This window comes from Cavia porcellus, unplaced genomic scaffold (genome assembly GCF_034190915.1).
Source record: "Cavia porcellus strain 051 isolate PalLab524CR breed Dunkin Hartley unplaced genomic scaffold, mCavPor4.1 scaffold_9, whole genome shotgun sequence".
Lineage (NCBI taxonomy): Eukaryota > Metazoa > Chordata > Mammalia > Rodentia > Caviidae > Cavia > Cavia porcellus.
Genome location: NW_026947492.1, coordinates 85,355,142 through 85,374,693, shown reverse-complemented (window position 1 = coordinate 85,374,693; position 19,552 = coordinate 85,355,142). Strand labels below are relative to the sequence as shown.

General features: G+C 36.2%; 1 protein-coding gene across 4 annotated transcripts in view; it reads left to right on the top strand.

The window, feature by feature from the left end:
- Window positions 1-19,552, top strand: part of Ano5 (anoctamin 5) — a 73,967-nt gene that overhangs the window by 9,247 nt on the left and 45,168 nt on the right. For 2 of the 4 annotated variants that reach the window (XM_013147280.3, XM_063256779.1), the window contains exons 3-6: window positions 5,222-5,269; window positions 10,809-10,850; window positions 12,543-12,656; window positions 18,824-18,892. In XM_013147280.3, coding sequence (XP_013002734.1) covers window positions 5,222-5,269; window positions 10,809-10,850; window positions 12,543-12,656; window positions 18,824-18,892 — 273 coding nt within the window. The remainder of the gene's footprint in view (window positions 1-5,221; window positions 5,270-10,808; window positions 10,851-12,542; window positions 12,657-18,823; window positions 18,893-19,552) is intronic. The other 2 variants (XM_063256781.1, XM_063256780.1) reach the window with 1 other exon arrangement.

Genomic DNA, 19,552 nt, shown 5'->3' with positions numbered 1-19,552 from the left:
CGTTGTCTGGTATGGTCTTCAGCATATGTAGGGAAATATTTAACAGGAAATAAATAAAAAATGACAACAATGGATGTTCCTGAAACACCAATATAGACTACACTGCGAGTTATAAAACAAACCTCAGGAAACGTAAGAATTGTGAATGGGCGAATTCTTTGATCTCAGTGGATCAAGTCAGGACTCAGTCCGTGAACTCTCCAACGATGGGAAACTCAACAGTTGTTTTCAAATAACCCAAGCATGGAAGAAATTTTCAAAGGAAGAACAAAGAGAAATACAAGTGAACTGAATGAAATGTAAAATACAACAGGTCCATGTTTGGGAGGTGGAGCCGAAGCATTTTTGCTAGGAAAATTTGTAGCATAAAATCTTAAAGTTAGTAATGAGGGAAAGTCTGAAATCAGTGATCAGCTTCCATCTCGAGGAAGTGGGGCAACAGAAAGGCAAAGAAATTAGGAGGGAAATAAACATAAGCGTGGAAATCAATGAATTGAGAGCTAAGACATTATTAGAGAAAATCACTGAAACAAAAAACTATTTTTTAAGAGATTAATAAAGTAGAATCCCTTCAGCTAAAGAGAGAAATTCTAAAAGAGAAAGTGTGATGAGGACATAGATGATCTATATTAGGGGCTCACTAGGTTCTGTCACTGGAGGATGAAGATAGTGAATCCGTCATGCAGTCTTTGGACTGCAAAGTAAAAATTAATCTTCAAAAGCCAGTATTTTTTGAGAGATTCTGTCTTAATGTCGCTGTGTGGAAGTCGTCATAGAAGGAGGTTAACACGGTCAGGATTACAAATCTAATTAGCTTTACAGAACCGAAGAAAAAGGTGAGGAGTCTATAAAATGAAACTCTATCAGTTTGTTACTATATCTACTAAGTTTAGGAGCTGAGATTCACAGACCATCTGCTTCCGGAGTTTGCTCTCTTAATCAGTTCATAGTATTATTTCTTGAAGAATGCAATGTGTGAATGTATATAAATACAGTGAATCTCTTTAGCTGGTAAAATTAACGTGTTAAGAATTATAATAATAACTTCTAAATACAGATATTTTAAGCTGACTTCCCCCATAACAGAATCACCTCGCAAAATGCTAATAATTACTCAATAGCTGTTTTTTAAAAATACTCATTGAGGTATTGGGTTACAATTGCTATTTTAAGAATCTTTATGTAAAGTTGAGCTGTGAAGCCATCTTGCTGCTGGGCTTTTCTGTGTTGGTATTTCTATTGATTAATTTAATTTAATTTCTATATTTTGTGTGTGTGTGTGTGTGTGTGTGTGTGTGTGTGTGTGTGTGTGTGCTGAGAATTGACCCAGCACTTTGCATGTTCTGGGCAAGCACTCTACTGCTGACATAAACCCACAGTCCTTTCTGCTGGACTATCCATTCTTCAGTCTCTTATCCCCTTCCCCCAGCCCGGGGATTAAGCCCAAGGCTGTTACACTGAACTATACATCTGTAGTTAGTTTTCAAATTTCTTTGGAAGCAGAGTCGCACTGAGTTACTAAAATGCCCATACTGGGCTCATTCCTGTGATCTTCCTGTCTCAGCTTCCCTGGGAGCCGGAATTATATATGCACACTGCCATGTGCCACTATCTTTAACTAAGTTTTATTAGTCTGTTAAAGTTTTTTGTTCCTCTGATTCGTTCTACCAGTTACATTTTTCTAAAGTTCATTCATTTCTTCTACATTATCTGATTTGTTGGTGAATAGTTTTTTTAATATTCCATTATGATCATTTTTGTTTGTTTGTTTTTTGGTACTTGGAATCAAACTCAGGACCTCATGCTTGTCAGGCAAGCACTGTGCCCCTCAGCTATATCCCTGGCCTCCCATTTTTGTTTTAAAATATATTCACTTTTGTTTTTATTTTATTTGACTCTCTGTCTCTCTGTCTCTCTGTCTCTCTCTCTCTCTCTCTCTCTCTCTCTCTCTTCTGTCTCTCTCTCTCTGTCTCTCTCTCTCTCTCTCTCTCACCATTTGTTGATTTTATTTTTTATCAAAGAACCTTAGCTTTCCTGATCTTTTCCTATTTTTGCTTTCTGCATTTAATGTATTTTTGTCCTGATCTTTATTATTTCCTTCCCTCTAGTAATTTTTTTCATTCATTTATCCAGCTCTATTAAATGTAATGTTAGAGACTACTTATTTGTGACCTTTTTTCTTCTTTTGTAAAGCAGGCACCTATTGCTTTAAAGTTTTCTTTTTGCACAGTGTTTGTTGCCTCTCAAAGGTTTTGATGTGCTTTGTTTCTGTTGCTATTTGTTTCAAGATGTTTTTATTTCCTTTTGATCCCACTTTTGATCTGTGGATTGTTCAATAAGCTTGTTCAATTTCCAGGTGTTTATCATTTTTCCAAACATCATCATTATTGATTTATAAATTCATACTCTTTGGGTTACAAATGATAACAGATATGATTTCAGCCTTCAGAAATTTATGGGCTAACAATTTGGTCTACCCTGGAGAATTTTCCATGTGCATTAAAGAATCCATGTTTTGTTACTGCCAGATGGAAATTTTTACATACATTAGATCTGTTTGATATAAGGGAAGTTAAATTATAATTTTTATTTGTTAGTTTTCTGTCTAATCTGTTCATTACTGAAAGAGATGTGCTAAAGTTCTGTACTATTATTGTATGACTGTTCCTTCATGTCTATTCATATTTGCTTTATATATTTATGTAGCTTACCAAGATTTAACCAGAAAAAAAGATCTCTTAATAGACAAATAAAAGATACATAGATTGAAGGATTAACTAAAAGTCTTCGAAGAAAGAAATGCCCAGGATCAGATGGCTTCATGGCTTAATTTTATTAAATGTTCAAAACAGAATTATTACTAGTGTTTCTTAAATGTATTGAAAAATTAGCAATAAAGAGAAAATTTCCAAGTACATTTTACAATGCTATCACTGCAGAGAAGGACTGTGGATTTATGTCAGTGGTAGAGTGCTTGCCCAGAGGATGCTATCACTGCAGAGAAAAATACAGGCCAATACCATGTGATCTTCTGCAGGCTATGAGAGAAGCAAATTCAACAGGATACCAAAAAATATTTTATGACCAACTGGGGTTTTCCCATGGCATGCAAGACTGATCTAGCATGTCTAAATCAGTGTGTTATGTCACAGTAACAGAACAGAGTAATTATATAAAACCTCAATTCATGCAGAAAAATGTATCTAACAATTCAGCATGTTTTTTGGTGTTGTACATACAGGTAAGTGCAATGTCGTCAATAATCATATGTGTTTTATTCTGGATACCTGCTAAGTTAATAGGTTACAGCTACTTTCATCATTCAGTGGGCCAAAGGGAAGGCCTAAGCAGCTATGTAAGATGATGGATATATTAATGTTCTATTACAGTAACTGCTTTGCTATGTAACATCATGTTATATGTTATAAATATAAATAATACCAAAGGAACCCAGTGTATACAGTATACACCCAGTATATACAGAAGTACTTACGTTTGAATCTCACGGTACAAATACTGCTACCTGTGTGCACAGTAGTCAGGAGAAGTCCTCAGTTTCTGGGATGATTCATAGATCCTCTAAGATTACTACATGTTACTGCTAGAACGAGTCTGTGTCCCTCATCCGTGTCCTCATTTCATTCCATTCTGAGTGTCTCATTAGCTTCTTTCTGGGCTGCAGTCAGGAAGGGAACAGCGGGCACATGAGAGCCGTGGACACGGTTGAGGGAAACGTAGGCATCTTCCTCTTACCTGGTGCAGGGTAGTGAAATGTGAGACAATGAAATTGTTGCCAAAAGGAGAAGAAACCTGGATAATTTGATTTTATGCTTGGCACACTCAATACATAACCACAAGGTGTGATTGGAAATTACAGCAAAGATATTTTTACTGAAGTGAGAGAGTGTAAAGTTACCAATGGGTTTGCTTTGGGACTATTTGTTGTATTCTTTCCTTATGCCATGTTATAAGCAAGGCAACTGCTCTTTCTGTAGGATAACATAAAAAACATTACGAGGCATTACTACCAAAGGAAAGTGTCCTAGGTTTATTGTTTTAATGGTGGAAATATCTTTGCACAGTTTATTTTTAGAGTCTTCTATTTCAGAACTGACATACTTCAAATGTGATAGCTGATATTCTTAGGTGAGTTAAGGGAACTTACTGAAGGTTCCTCAGAAGACAGAAGGATGTGTAAGGGAAGGAGGATTTGAACATGTGTTTATTCATAGATTCTCAGTCCTCCACAACTCTTCCCCCTTTAATGCTGTAGATTATTTTCAACTTTTTGTGTAATAACTTACACCATATGAAGTAGTATGAAAATTCTCTCTTCATTCTCAGGAACACTACTACTGCTTCTTTGTAGCATTTAGCTATGCTTATGATGCCCAGAAGTATTTTAATAACTGTATCCATAGCAAATTTTCTGTCTTTTGTTTTCAAACCTGATTTATCCAGCATCACCTAATCACAGTGTGACTATGCTTGAGATTTTTCCAAGAACCTAATAAGTAAATTCTCAGTCTGGAGAGGAGTTTCAGGTTAATTCTGTTCGCTGTGGTGTCTCTGTGACATTCTGCCGTCCCCAGGGACTGCTGATGAGTGAGTAGGTGTGACCTCAGGAGCAAGTCACTGTGTAACCTGAGGATTGGAAAACTCCACCCATTGAGGAAAGTGTCTCACTGCTGTCATTCCAAATGAATTCTATGTATTAATAGCCATCTGTGGATTTTTCTCTTGGGTTATAATTGTGGGAATTCTGAAGAGTCCTTGATGATGCCTTTACCGAGGTCTTCATTTTCATAATTCCAAACCAGCATTTAAAGGCACAGCATAGCTTAAGTCCACTTTTCTTCATTGGTCTTGATCAGAATTCAATATTTTTCTTTTATTTCTCTGCATTGTAGTAGTTACTGTAGTAGTTTTTACCCATCTCTTGTGTCACAGACTATTCTATTGATTAATAATGTGAACTCCCAATTTTTATTCTCACTTAAGTACCTTGTCAATCTCCACACAGGCTCATGTAGATTTTTACACCTACATGTGTACACACATGCATACAATTTTGCACACGTTAATGTGTTTCACAGGCCCAGGTTGAATAGTTTGGCTTGGAGAACCTCGAATATTTTTGTTATGGAAACTTACTTGTTCTAGTTACTTTACTTGCACTGTTATTAACAGAATTATTTCCTTCCTCTGGTGCCATTAACAGAGCCTGAGTAGCAGAGAGACCAGCTTTCTCATCAATGAAGAACCGACGGTAAGCAGCCACTAGTACCGTCCTGCCCTGCCCAGACGCACGTAGGCACCTCTTGTAGGCTTCCATAAGGATGCTGTGTTTCTCAATTCATCTTTTCAGGCCCTCATGCACAGTATTTGAGGGTTTCTTACTTTTGCAAAGAGGTGATTTAGGGAAAAGTCGACATCAGACATAGGAGTGGAATGACATTTGTAGCAGAGTATTTTGCTTGAAATTTTTATCATTTCCAGTTTTAATGGCCTGACCAAAATTATCTCCATGTTTAAAATGTAGATCCATCACTAGATCTCCAGTTTCTGATCTCATGCTTCATATTCTTCCTCCATTATATCACTGCAATTTTCAGTACACATCTGAGACTAATCATGAAGTACAATTTATTAAAAAATTAAACTTATCAATTAAGAGGCAGGAGAGAAATTTAAAGCTTTTACAAAGTAAGCTTAGTGAATAAAAGATGGTGATTGGGAGTTGGAGAAATAGAGCTGATGTTTTTAACACAAGTGGTATTTTGTTTTTCACTCTGGAACTAATCCTAGTATTCTGAATTAGGGTTGTGGGTTCACTGAATTAAAATGATTGCAATTTTGATGTTTTGTTCCATTTGCTTGTTCCTTTTAAGCTCATGTAAAACTTTTACATTATTCTAAAGATGAACACGGAATAAGGTTTAATGAAGTCTGAAGCCTTATAATTTTGCCATCACTGTTGTAAGCAAAATAGTAAGAAAATCCTTTAGCAGCACAATGTCTTATCAATACTCTTCCTGAGGTCTCTGAAAGGGCGGCTGCAAGATTTTATTGGATTGAAGGCAAATCCGTCTCAAGTTGAAAGTGACATTGTTAGAAACGTTCTTTGACCTCTCATTTCTCCACAGTGACCATTTTGGATCGGTTTATTCTTCTAATTTATTTCAAATATTGCTGCAAGCAGGTTCCTGGGAATTAGTTTCAAACTGTTTTTGCAGTGTGTCTCTCATGTGAGGTTTGTCTGTCAAGGAATTCAGACACATGCCGCCCTGCTGCTCATGTTCTCGTCTGCTTCCTTCCTGTGCGTACGACCGGTGTGCGAGTGCTGACTCTCCACAGCCCTGTGTTGCAGGGAGCCGGCTTTCTGTCCTGTCTGCTGGTTAGTGAGGCAGGTGGCACGTGCTGGGAACTACTGCAGTCAGCTCAGGGTCTCGGTTTAGATTTAGATTTCTCTCAACATGCAGAAGATGCTCCACTTTTTCTACATCGGATGGTATCTTAATACATTTTTGTATTACTCATCATACACATTCCTAGATTTTTCTCAGCCATTCAGGTTTTGCCCTTTCAACTTACTTTGAGCTCATGACATATTTATTACTATGCCTCAGCTTGTGATAAAATTTGCAAATATTTTCTGTACTTATATCCTGTTAAGTTTTAAACTTGGAATGAAGTGTGTCTTATGAGATATCATTCTTTATGTTCACATTGTCTTTGATTAAGCAATCAGATGCTAAAAGGGATCAGAAAATTTATTGTTTTTAATAATGCATAGTCATTACACAGGATATTGGGTTACATTTTCACATTATGCATGTATCATACTTTGATCGTGTCTGTCTCTCTGGTTCTCTTTCTCCTCTCTAACAATCTCTCTTTTAAACAATAGATTTTTAAGAAGTACATTTTATTTTAATACACTTTTAGATTTAGTTTCTTATAAGAATAGTACACAGGTTTCCCTAAACCCATCCATTTTCCCATGCTGTTAGCATTGTATATTAGTATGGTATATTGTTACAAACAGCAAATCAATGCTGGTACATCATGGTTAACCAAAGCTTCTGCTTCATCGAGATTCTCTTCACTTTGCCCAAGTGTCCTTCTTCTGTTTCAGTACGCTGTGGAGGGCACTGGGTTGCACGTAGTACTCACATCTCCTTGGACTTCTCTTGGTTGTGGCAGTTTCGTATACTTTTTTTTGTTTGTTTTTGATCACCTTTGCTGTGCTGAGGAGCACTGACGGCGTATGTAAAGAATGACCCTCAGCTGTGACTGTCCTGCTGTTTCTCATGATTAGACTTGGCTAATCTGTTTTGGAGGAGGATAGTGAAGTTAAAGTGCTGTCACAGAATCTTAGGGGTACGTGCTATCAAAGTGACTTGGCACTCCGGATGTTCAGCCTTGATCACCTGATTTGAAGGACTGTTGTCAGGTTTCTCCACTATGAAGTTACTTCCTTTTCTTCTTCCTGTATTGTAGTTTTTGGAAGAAAGTTACTCTGTACACCCAGAATGTAAGAATTGGGGTTTACACTCTACTTTCTGAATAAATTATTTGGAATTCTTCTTAATAGAGGTTTATTTTTATCTCTCCCTTCCTTCCTCTATCTTTTTCTTTCCTTGTTTTCTTGGCATGAACTCATGAATAGCTATTTTATGCTTTGGGTTTATAATGCCAATATAGTTTGTTCATCTTACAACTCAGAATAGCCTTCTATTCTGGTTTTGGCTAGCAGGAGATTTCTACTTAACTCTTGTATGCATTCGAATTACCCAATTATTTTGTTTTAATGTTAGTATTATCTGCTTTTCTGACACTACCTGTTTCTCCAGCTTACGTCCTATATTTCTGCCTCCTTCCTGGAATGAACCATTTCTCTATTTCCTTTTACAAAGGTGAAGTGCAGAAGAATCCAGGAATGGTCAGTATAGGTCTACTAATTAGGACAGAGAAGGAAGGAGAAGTTGTGGGAACTCATAAGAAATAAACTTCTGAAGACATTCTGATGAGGCTCAGTGAATTTTGGTGGAGGGGGACAGATTTACTTGAATCCAGACTTGAGAAGAAAGTGCGCCTCCTGCTGCCCTCCATCATCTGTGGACTTCAGATGTCAGGGGAACACTTTGATTGTTACAGGGTCCACTGCGGAGACCAGGAAACAGGGTGGAGAGGGTGTGTGAGGATCTGCTGTGACAAACCGAAAGTGTCCAGCAGACTATCACTGGACATATTTTCTTTTTGAAAAAAAAAAATGGAAGCATTGTCTTTTCACCATTATCATTATGACAGAACTTGACTACTAATGATTCCATTAACACAGAATAATTCACAATTTAGCATTTTATTTGAAATAGTCAATAGCAGATTTGATTGAATACTTACTGGTTTCTTAAACTATCAGTATAGAACAGTCCCTAAAACCATGAAATAGAGAAATACATAAAGACAGGAACAACAGTGCTCAGGAGAACCTATTTCAGAGTGAATATGTGTATTTGGAACAAGTAATTTGGTAAATATGTAGGGCTTAATAAGAGAAAGATCCGAATTGAAAAGATTCAGTGGATGCATGCTTTAATAATGATGGATGTGCATTATCAAGTATTGTAGGAATATAAGCCTTGTTAACCTCAGGAATTATATTCTAAGTACTTAGCAACTGATGTGGCATAGACACAAAGCAACCAGAATGTATCTTGAGTAAATTGAGCAGATGTATTCAATATGAATATAAGCTTAGCATTTGTCATTTAAATTACATATTTATATAAGATTAATTGAATGCACTAGCATCTTAATTTTACTGATTTGATGGTATATTATAAACTGTTAAACTTTCTAGTGACACTTGTTAGAAATGCTTGTAGCTGTTTTTTTTTTTTTCTTTTGTTTTGTGCTGTTTTAATTGCTAGGTAGTGTTCTATATTTGGATGTACCAAAATTTGTCCATCTATTTGCCCCACTTAAGTTATTTGGACTGTTTTAAACTTTGGAACCATTATGCATAAATATTTTGGAAACATTTATACAAGAAGTATTTGCATAGTTACATATCTTTTAGATAATTTCTTAGTAGTAAAATTTCTGGACCATAGGTAAATGTATGAATAATATTATGTAAAAGTGAAAAACTGTTTTGGAAGTGTTTTTATTATGGTATTTTTCATTTCTTCCAGCCATACATAGTATTCTAGTTGCTTTCCATTCTCACTAGAAGTTGGTAGTAGTAGCCTTTTAATTTTTATTATTCTAATGGGTGGGTAGTGGCATCTTGTGAATTCATTTCTCATTTCTGTGATGAATAGTGACTTTGACCATCTTTTCATTGGCATATTGGACATTGATTTGTCTGTGGTGACTTGTCTTTTTAAACCTTTTGTGCATTTTAAAACACTGAGCTGATTATCTTTGCAAGACCTTTGTTAGACAATTTATTGTGACTATTTTCTCCAAATTTTTTTAGCTGACTTTCATCCATGTAGTGATGTTTGTAGAAAGACAGGTTGAAAGAGTTTTGAATTCCAGTTTCTTACTTTGTGACTCAACCCTTTTACGTTCTGTTTAAAAAATGTTTTGCACATACCAACTAGGGGATATTTCCTCCATTTACAGTTTTAGATTTTAGGTTTAGGCCTATCACCTTTTTTAGGATGTTAGGCCAAGACACATGAAGGGCATAAGGAAGCCCTAAATGGCTCCTTCATGTGGGATGTGGAGTTCCCTTAATTCTGTATTGCTCTTATAGAATAAACCTGAGAAACGCAGTAATCTGTAAATCTCATGAAATGGTTCAGGAAAAGAGGAGGGCTGACATGGGAATTTTTAGGCCAACAGGAAAATGTATTTTAGAATATACTTTGTGTAATAACTAACATTCATTTTTTTCGTAAAGTTTCTTAGTACAGTTTAGAAATACGTATTGATCATATGCATCAGAGGGATTTGTATCAGTACATGATATATCTTAGTTCCTCTTTTTCCCCAATCCCTTCCCCTCCCTCCAACCCCAGCATTCTTCTTCTGTCTGTATTAACCCCTCTGTCTCTACACAGAAGACTCATTAGTTTAAAGAGCAGGAAATAATTACCAGTAGACTGGTTTCCTCAGCCTGTTCCCAGAAGGGAACAAGGGGATCCAAACTGTTCAAGTCAGGAACTGAGCTCTTTTAAGGGAACTGTATTACATTACCTGCCATTTCACTGCTGCTATGAAACCTCTACGGTACCAGCCTTTTTGTACTATAGATTGGGTTTTCTTTCAGATACCACTGATTATCTCTGATATTTTAGATTTTAAATAAGGACCATAATAATAGAAAATCAGAAGCAGTTTAACATTAGAAATAGGATAACTTCTCCTTTTTCCAGTATTTTGGGAAGCCTTGGCATACTTCCATATCATTTATTAGGGATTTTATTTTTTTATATGTATAACATATAATAGAATATATATATTTTTAATATGCCCCTTACTCCCTGTCTTGTTTCTTATTTCTCCCTCTTTTTTGATGAATGTGGTTTCACAAGTATTTATTATTTAAAGTAATGTGGGATTTAGGGAAATTTATTTGGAATTCTCTTCCATACCCTTTAATTTTATTATTTTCCTCCTATGTTTTCATCTTTCCTTTTTCTTAACTTCCCCTTCCCTTCCGTTTTAAATCTCACTCACACACATGCGTAGTCAGAGAGCGCGGGTACTGAGGTCTGGCTTGCTGGCATGCTTGTTATTGGAACCCTTCAGGCTGGGCAGGGTGTGTTAATTCTCTACTGGTTGTTTCACAGCCCGCAAAGCGATTCAATTTGTTCCTGAGGCGACGTCTTATGGTAAACCCTGCTGAATGAGGCTGCTTATGCTCTGGATGGCTCAATTGTAACTCTGACCACTTCTCTTCCAGCACATACTGGTGATTTAGGGCACTTGGTCACAGACAGCTACTTCCCAGGAAATTGATGTGCGAGAGTGGTGATCCTAGGGCTCTACTGAGACCTAGGAACCCACTTCCTAAAATGTGTACTTGCACAGTCATGCAGAAATATACACATAGCATTTACAGCTTAAGAGTCTGTGAATCCCTGCCAGCAAAATAGGTTTAGGAATTTCAGAAGAATTGGGTGCTTGTGTAATTATAAATGCTCATTTCTAAGGACAAACCAAACACAATAATAAACTTACACATCTTTCAAAGTATGATCTTATGTCACATTTTGAGCAAAACAAAAGACTGATGTGTATTAATTTATTCAATTACATATAACCACCCTAGTTATCTTTAATCAATTTTCGTTAACAACTTAAGACTTACATCTTAGGGTAATTTTAAAAACTAATAATACTTTTTTTCTGTATTTTTAGAGGAAATACAGTTTAAAGTCAGGGCCTGACATAAATACAGAAGCTTGGGTTTTCTTGGTGGCCCTTGACTTTCAGAAGGGAGTCATACATGCCTTTTTGATAGTTCACTTTAAAGAAGTACGGAGTCACTACTCATTTAACTACTTTGTCATTGTCTAATTTTCAAATCCTCTGCATGTGATTTTTGTTCAGTTCTTTGTATGTCTCCTTTCCCTTAGATTTAGCTTTCCTAAACTAACACTGGTAAAAATACCAGTCACTTAAAGACAATTTTATCATACAAAGTAGAGCTTCCCCAGTACATTTCCTTTATTTACAATTAGTCTAGTTAGTTTTTTCTGCTCATTGGATTGCATAAATTTTAGTGAACTTCATAAATTATGCTAATGTTATGATGATTTCTGAGAGCACCAATGAGTTTTGTTTTGTTTCTTTTTCTTTTTGGTTTGTAATCTTTCTAAGGCTTTCTAGTTTGGGGGGGGTTGGCATATTTAAAGGGAAGGAATTAATGGATTATACAGCATATGAAAGTTGAACTTGTAAGTGTGATTATTATATTGAGAGTGTCCACCCAAGTTTAATCAAAAGATTTGGCCCACCTTGAGAATTTGAGTTTGAAGGGAGATTTCCATGAGAACTGACTTCTCATGAGATAGCAGACTGATTGCCTGCTTTCTAATTTCTAACTGCACCTTGATTTTATTTTCATACCTTAAAAGTTGAATTAGAAAGTGGAAATTTTGTAAAAAACATCTGTAAACATTAAACGTACGTTTACTTTATCCCAGTGAGATCCCACTAATTCCTCTGGCAGTAAGCTGCCATTAATTATTTCTAATGGATGTGAGGTGTCTTTAGATAACAAGGCTCTGCCTGCTTATGCCTAGAACCAGTGTTTGCACATACTCAGTTTGTGTTTTTGTGCAATTGTGACATCGTTGTGTGTACTTACAATTAATATGATTAACTTCCTCTGAGTGGAATTTCGCTTTTTACAATAGATATAATCTTTTGTTCATGAAATCTTTCATTATTTGTGTTAAATTTTCACTTCAAGACCGAAAAACAAAATCACATCATGAAACAGTTTTCCAAAGCCCTGAAGTTTTTGCTGTTTGAGAATAAGCAGTAATGTAAAATCATGTCATTTGTGTCTCTTGCAGTTTCAAAAGAGTAAACAAAGCAAAGATTCTATTTTCTTCAGAGACGGGATCAGGCAAATTGATTACGTACTTTCCTATGTTGATGACATAAAGAAAGATGCAGACATAAAAGCGGTAAGTGCTTACCTGAGACAGAGGGGGATATTCAAAGTACTTACTGTAGAATTGTAGTGGCTACCTACATTAAGTGGCATTTTAGGGAGCAGTGTCATCTGGAGTTTGACTGGAAGCTGAAACACAGGTGACCACAAAATAGGCAGCCAAGAATGGATGTTATGTAAGGTCCATTTTATTTTGGGGGTATTGAGATTCCATTCTTTTTCTTCTTGCAAGTGGTTGATACTATTTTTGCATGTTAGTTATTAAATGTGACCTCTAAAATAGGAGGGATGCTTCCGAATATTTACTTTCTGTATGGAATTTTACTTTTGAGAATATGTGGCTGATCCATCTGACCTGAAATCACCTTCCTGGCCTTAGATGATTGTCATTGTAACAACTGTCACTTTCTGAACTTCTATTGTGTGCTCACTTATTTTTCACTTGTTTCCTGTCTTGTGAATTAAATTCAGGAGGCCAAATGCTTTGTTTGCTTTCTTCATTGCTATATACCCAGACACCCAGAGTGGTGATTGGTGTGTAATGGATACTCAACAAGTATTCTGCATGTGAAATAATAATCTTTGTGTATAAGCTTATATATGTATATGTGTATGTGCACACACACTTTATTGACATACTTAAAAAGCAAATGCATATGAATAAATAGAACTATGGCTATTATCCTCACAAGATGCCAGACTTATAATCCTTCTGTCTTTTGCCTGGAAACCATTCTACCATGCCCCCAAATTTCATAGACTATCATTATTGTCATTCATAAAGAGTTCTTGTAACTCCAGAATGTTTGTTTGTTTGTTTCTCCAAATTACTCTCTCAAGTAGTGGATGTTTAACATCCATAGCCTCTCCATGAGATGGGATCAATACCGGTTACCATCTTTCTTCTTTCCTTTTCTCCTGTTCTTTGTTTGCATGTTCATGGGTTGTTTTGTTTTGGTTTTTGTTTTTGGTGGCAATTGGCATGGAACACAGGGTCCTCCCTCAGTAGCAGAATCCTTGTCCTGCATATACAAAGCCTGGCTTTGATCACTAACATCTCAAAATAGATAGATAGATAGACACACAGACAGACAGACAGATTGCCCTCTTGTATCTTCTTGTTGATTATACTGGGTTTTTTTCTACTTTGCTTTACAGTTCCTTAGCTATGAATTTCATCACATTAATTAGTGCCTTGAGTTGTTGTAATTGTTATCCTATCCTAAAGAACAGTTTTATTTTTCTACAAAAAAATGCTCTTGTCAGTTTCTGCACTGATACTTCTTTTGAAATCGTGGATGGTCTCAATACATGTGAAGAGAGTTATGTAGGAACCCTGGATTTTCTGTTCTTCAAGCTTCACTTTCCAGTAATCTTAGTGAGCCGTCACTGTTCTGAAACTTGTAACTACTAAAACCTGCAGTCCTTTTTAATATCATCCTAGGTGTCCAACTGTTTGACTAGGTACTTCCAGCACACAGTGTTCTTCTTTCAGTCTCACCAGGGCCTGATGAGACACAACCAGCATTTCACTGTTTTTTATCTTCCTTTCCCATCTTTGTTCAGCAGAAGTCTGATGGTCAAAAGTTATGTCCACTCTGTTTCATCTGGCATCAAATCCCTTGCCCCCTGTCAATGTAATCACTTGACAAAGCAACACCTTCAGTTAAAACCAACTCCTGACCTGCTAGCACCCCCCAGAATAAAGACATGCAGCTCACTGCTCACCTTACCCTGCACTCATGACTTTAGTGATCTGTAATGCTGTCTGGGAATCAACTTTACCATTTATCCTCTTGTCTACCAGTGCCCCGATACCTGTTTAATGACTTATTCTCTCCCCTCACACCTCCAGGGCCTCCTCCCCATCTCCAAGCAAAGATTTCCACACTTTTCTTTTTCAGGGAGAAATCTGAAACAAGCAGAAGGAAATTCTGTGCATTTCCTCCCCTCGCATCTTACCACCCACCAGCATCTTCCCCTAATTAATCTGCTTCCTTCTTGACATCACAGAACAAGTATTTGTCCATCTGTCAAAGCTAACTTCTCCACTTGTGCATTGGGTCTTATTTCTTCTTCTTTACTATGCAGCAGAACCTCAGAAGTACAGTCAGGATTAGTGATTCATTAGAAGATTCCCAGGACTCAGCATGCAGTCATCAGAGCTATATTTTAGTATAGTGAAGCGATGCAAAGCAGAAGCAGCATGGAGAAGAGAGTCATGGAGTAAAGTCCAGGGGAAAAACGGGTGCAAGGATGTTCTGGGAATATGCTTAACTTCTCCAGCAGCAGTGTATGACGAGTGTTCAGGCAAAATGAATCACCTTTATCAGTTCTGAGGGTAGCAAGTTCCCCCTAGAAAATCAAAAGCCCAGACTCCAGGACCCACCTGTCCAAGGCCACAGGCAGAAGAGCAGTTTATACCTGGTTTTAATTGCTTTTGTACACCTACCTAAAGACTTTTGTTCTTGCAATACTCCTCTCTTTCAAATTATATTTTGTGCTGTTTTATGTTAAACTATTTCCTTAGGCAAAAAATATAATTTTTCTGTATTAAAAACCAACAAGAAATAGAATAAAAACCTATTGGAGGTACAGTGGTGCATGTTTGTAATCCCAGTATCTCAGGAAACTGAGATAGGATCTCCAGTTAGGAGATCACCAGTTAGGAGGATCACCAGTTAGACTCCAGCCTAGTCAGATCCCTGGCCTTTGACTCATTAAAAGCATGTGGGGTATGTGTGTGTGTGTGTGTGTTTCTGAAACAGGAATTCCAAAATGTTTGTTGCTAAAAAACAGTGATTCTTCTTCACTTGGTCCTACAGATTCCTAATAGGTAACTAAGACCAGAACGAAGTTTGATTTTCTTTTGTTTCTGTCTCTTTTATTATCTTAAAACTTGGTGAGAGATTCCCGCTCAACTCTGCTCAGTCACATTAATCACTGGAGGAATCTATGGTTGGCAATACAAAGTTGATGGGCTCTAACCCAACGACATATCTCATCCTCTTTTTAAGACAAAAACACCAAGATATGGGTTTAATGGGAATACAAAAATACCAGTGAGTGTGAAGAATTGTCTAATCCTTGTGCAGACCTACAACTATCTTGGATTCTGCAGAGCCTTGGCATAATAGACTTCTCCAAGCACAATCGTTCATCTCATGGAGACCAGATTAAGACAAGAGGAGTTCTCCTGGAGCCATTTTGCAAGACCAGACCTAAAACAATGATCCACCATACCCTTGTCTATGCCATCTCCATAAATGCCAGTTCCCTCTGTGTGCTGAACAGCTGTTCTTAAGCTCTGACACATTCTATCGGAACTGTTCTCCCTTCTGCTCCTAAGGCTATCTCTTCTCATTTCCTCTTGCTTCCTAACTGTGCCCATGCCTCTCACTAATGTACCTGAAATACTTTCCTGCAACGAGTTAAGAAACTATCCAGGGCAAATTGAAGTCTCCACCTAGTCTTTGGGGGATCTTTTGCAGCTCTGTCCAGTGGCACTGCTTCCCATTTCTCAGATTCCTTTCTGTCAGTTTTTTCTTAAACCCGTTCTTTTCAAGCCTTCATCCTGATCACTGTACACACACATATAAAGTCAAGCTATGACTCTGACCCTATTTGACCTCTTAACTTTTGACATGTTGGATCCTTCCTTTCTTTGTTCAGTACGTTCTTCCCCTGGCTACCAAGACTCCTCATTCTCTTAGTTTTATTTTTAATAGAAAATTCTTTATGTGTATATGCATGCTGCTTATCATGTGTCTCTAGAGAATCCTAATACAGAAGTCAATAACAGTTTGTTGTATATTTTAGGGTAAAAAGAAAATGTTTCTTCTTGGGTGAAATGCCACTGGTGATAATTACATTTACATTATTTTTTCCTTAAATGCTAATGTTCTCTTAATTCTTCTTTATTATATATGCATCTTCTCAATGTTTTCTTCTCTTGGAGCCCTTATTGTAGTGCTGAAGATGATATTTCTTAATTGTTAGCTTAACTTGCATTGATTTCTGTGAGGATATCATTCTGCTTCACAGATTTAAAACCATATTTGGGGTAAAAACAAAGTTCACTTTTCCAGCCCAAACTTCTCTATGAAAATGCATAACTTAATACTTCTCTGTTTTAAAATCTTACAGACATCAGGAACTCAATAGTTTTACCCTTAAACTTCCCCCAAAACCTTAAATCATTTATAAATCTTTGCTGTGCATAATCTTTCACCATATACTTCAGTAGTTACAAGGGATGACTTAAAACATGTTATAAATATTCCACTAAATTCCTTTTCTGTTTGGATTCATAGGAAACCAATGCCATGGAAATTGGACACACACTATCATTCATTTTATAATATATGCAGAAACTCTTTAATAGTTGAAATTTTGATTATTTTTTTATTCCACTTAAAGTCCCCATTCTACTTACCATACATGATCTTTTGTAATCTAAATGCTTTGTCCTCAGAAGCACATTATTGTTCATTCTGTCATTACTTTGATATAAGGAAAATAGTATATTGATTGAAATGATTTTATTATCTTCAGCTGTAACACTTGAAGTCTTAAACTTTGATCTTACATAGAATTAGTTTTATAATGGCATGAGTGCTTAGTTGGTAAAGCATCCTGAATCTGGTAAAGATTACAAATGGTAAAGATTACAAAATCTGCCAAGTGATGATTAAATATAAAACATAAATACATTATAAATGAATTGATTAATGAGATAGAGGGGCATTAACATTGTTCTCTATACTGGTTAGTATAACATATTAATATAGAGGAAAATTGTTCAGGTAAGTAAGAAGATTTAAATGCACATATTATTATAAAATTGTCAATATTTTTAAAATTCTTGACTCCATCCCAAAATTACAAAGTGCTTTAATGTTTAGTATCATGTTTATTGATCTGTCAGATTATATTTGCATTAGCTGTGGCCATTTGATTAACAAAAGCATTTTTTTTTTTTTTTTTGGTACCGGGGATCGAACTCATGATGCGTGCTTGCAAGGCAGGTGCTTATGCCACTGAGCTAAATCCCCAGCCCCAAAAGCATGTGTTTCTGTATTAAAGAAAGAGCCAATCATTTTATCAGTATTGAAAACAGTACATTGAAAGTATTCCCCCATTTAGCAACTGTTTGGTTTTCTGAAAATTGCAATCTGTCTTATTTTGAAGAAGGGTACATATGAAAAGCTATGAGGGAGAAGACCTTGTACTATTACCATAAACCTATTCTCATTAATATTGGAGGCAGAGAAACAAATATCAAAATTTTATTCTTGAGTCAGGGAAATAGCTCAGTGTCACAGCACCTGCCTGGCAAGTGCAAGGTCCTGAGTTCACTTCCCAATACCAATAATAACATAAAATTTTATTCTTTGTAAAGTACAGAGAAATCTCAAGGTAGACATGCTTATTTGAAGATGAATATTTTAGAAAGAATATTGAAGATTTTAAAAACAATTAGTCACTCTGAAATTTTTCCTGCCAAAGGTAATTCTGACCATCAATACATTGTTTTTAAATCCTAGTTAGGATTATCCGCAGTAATGACCTGTAGTAAAATTTATCTTTGCTTTTTCTAAGCAAAGCCAGTCTGTCCATCAAGATTAAAAAGTTGACTTGATAATTTGGCTTACCATTGCATTACATTGATGGCTTATTGAATGAAGAGTATTGATTTTTGCAAGCTTGAGTCTTTCTAGCTGGGAGCAGGATATCTCTGTTTATGAGTGTGTTTAAAAATTTATGTTATTGAACATAACATACAAATTTATGTTATTGAACATAACATACAAAATTTTATATGTATCTTTGAAGAGAGTTTCTGAATATTGCTTAGAGATTGTTTACAAATCCGTTGTATTTTTATACGTATGTTCAGTTTTGTAACATGTAAAAACTTGTTCATGGAAATTACAAGGAAAATCTTTATACACAGCATGAGAGAGGCAATCTTGAGTTACAGCCGTTGTATATTGCATTTGCTTAGCACTGGGAAAAGATAAGAGTATTTTTTAATAAAAGACAATTTATTTGAAGGTATGAGCAAGAGGAAGAGAGTGAGAGGCGGACAGCTACTCTTGGTGAGTAGGCAGAATTTGAATTGCTCTAGGAACTGCATTTTACATCATCCTGTTTTGTTCTTCTTTTCTCTTGCCATAGGAAAGAAGAAAAGAGTTTGAACAAAATCTCAGAAAATCAGGTCTTGAACTGGAAATTGAAGACAAAAGGGTAAATATATCTGATGGTTTATGCAAGAATCTTACTTATTAAGTGTTGTTGTTTTCTCTTCTGATGTTGACTAGCTAGATTTTGTGTTTGGGGCAGTGTATAATTCTTTTGGTCACAGGTGTGTGCCCTGGCTTGTGATTTTGTAGGTCAGTAGGTCATAGACCTGAGTAGGACTTTACAATGTACAAGCCCTTCTATTCAGGGAGTAAGAAAGCTGAAGACACAGTACAACCTACCATTTAATCCAGGATACTGTTCGTGATTATGCCAGTTTCTTTCCGTTTCTTTCAACTTCATTTCATTTACCATTTTTCTAGAATTTCCTTCGCAGTTGTTTTCAAAGACCTATTTAAAATTTTGCCCGTCTATGCCACTTCTACCACTAACTCTAATATACGTTTGTTCTTATTTCTCTGTCTTTACTGAACCAATAAATGTATATTGTACCACACAATGTTTACTTAACTATTTATCTACATAACTAACCTTTATTATCTAAAGTTCTTTCTCTTCGTGTAGGCTAATACAGAAGCTGGGTTAGAAGAGTAAGAACATCTTATAGTTTGTATGTAACCTCTACAAAATTACGAAATGGTATCTCAGCACTAAAATTTAAACTATTACCCAGAACCACATATATAGTTGTGGATTTAGGGCACA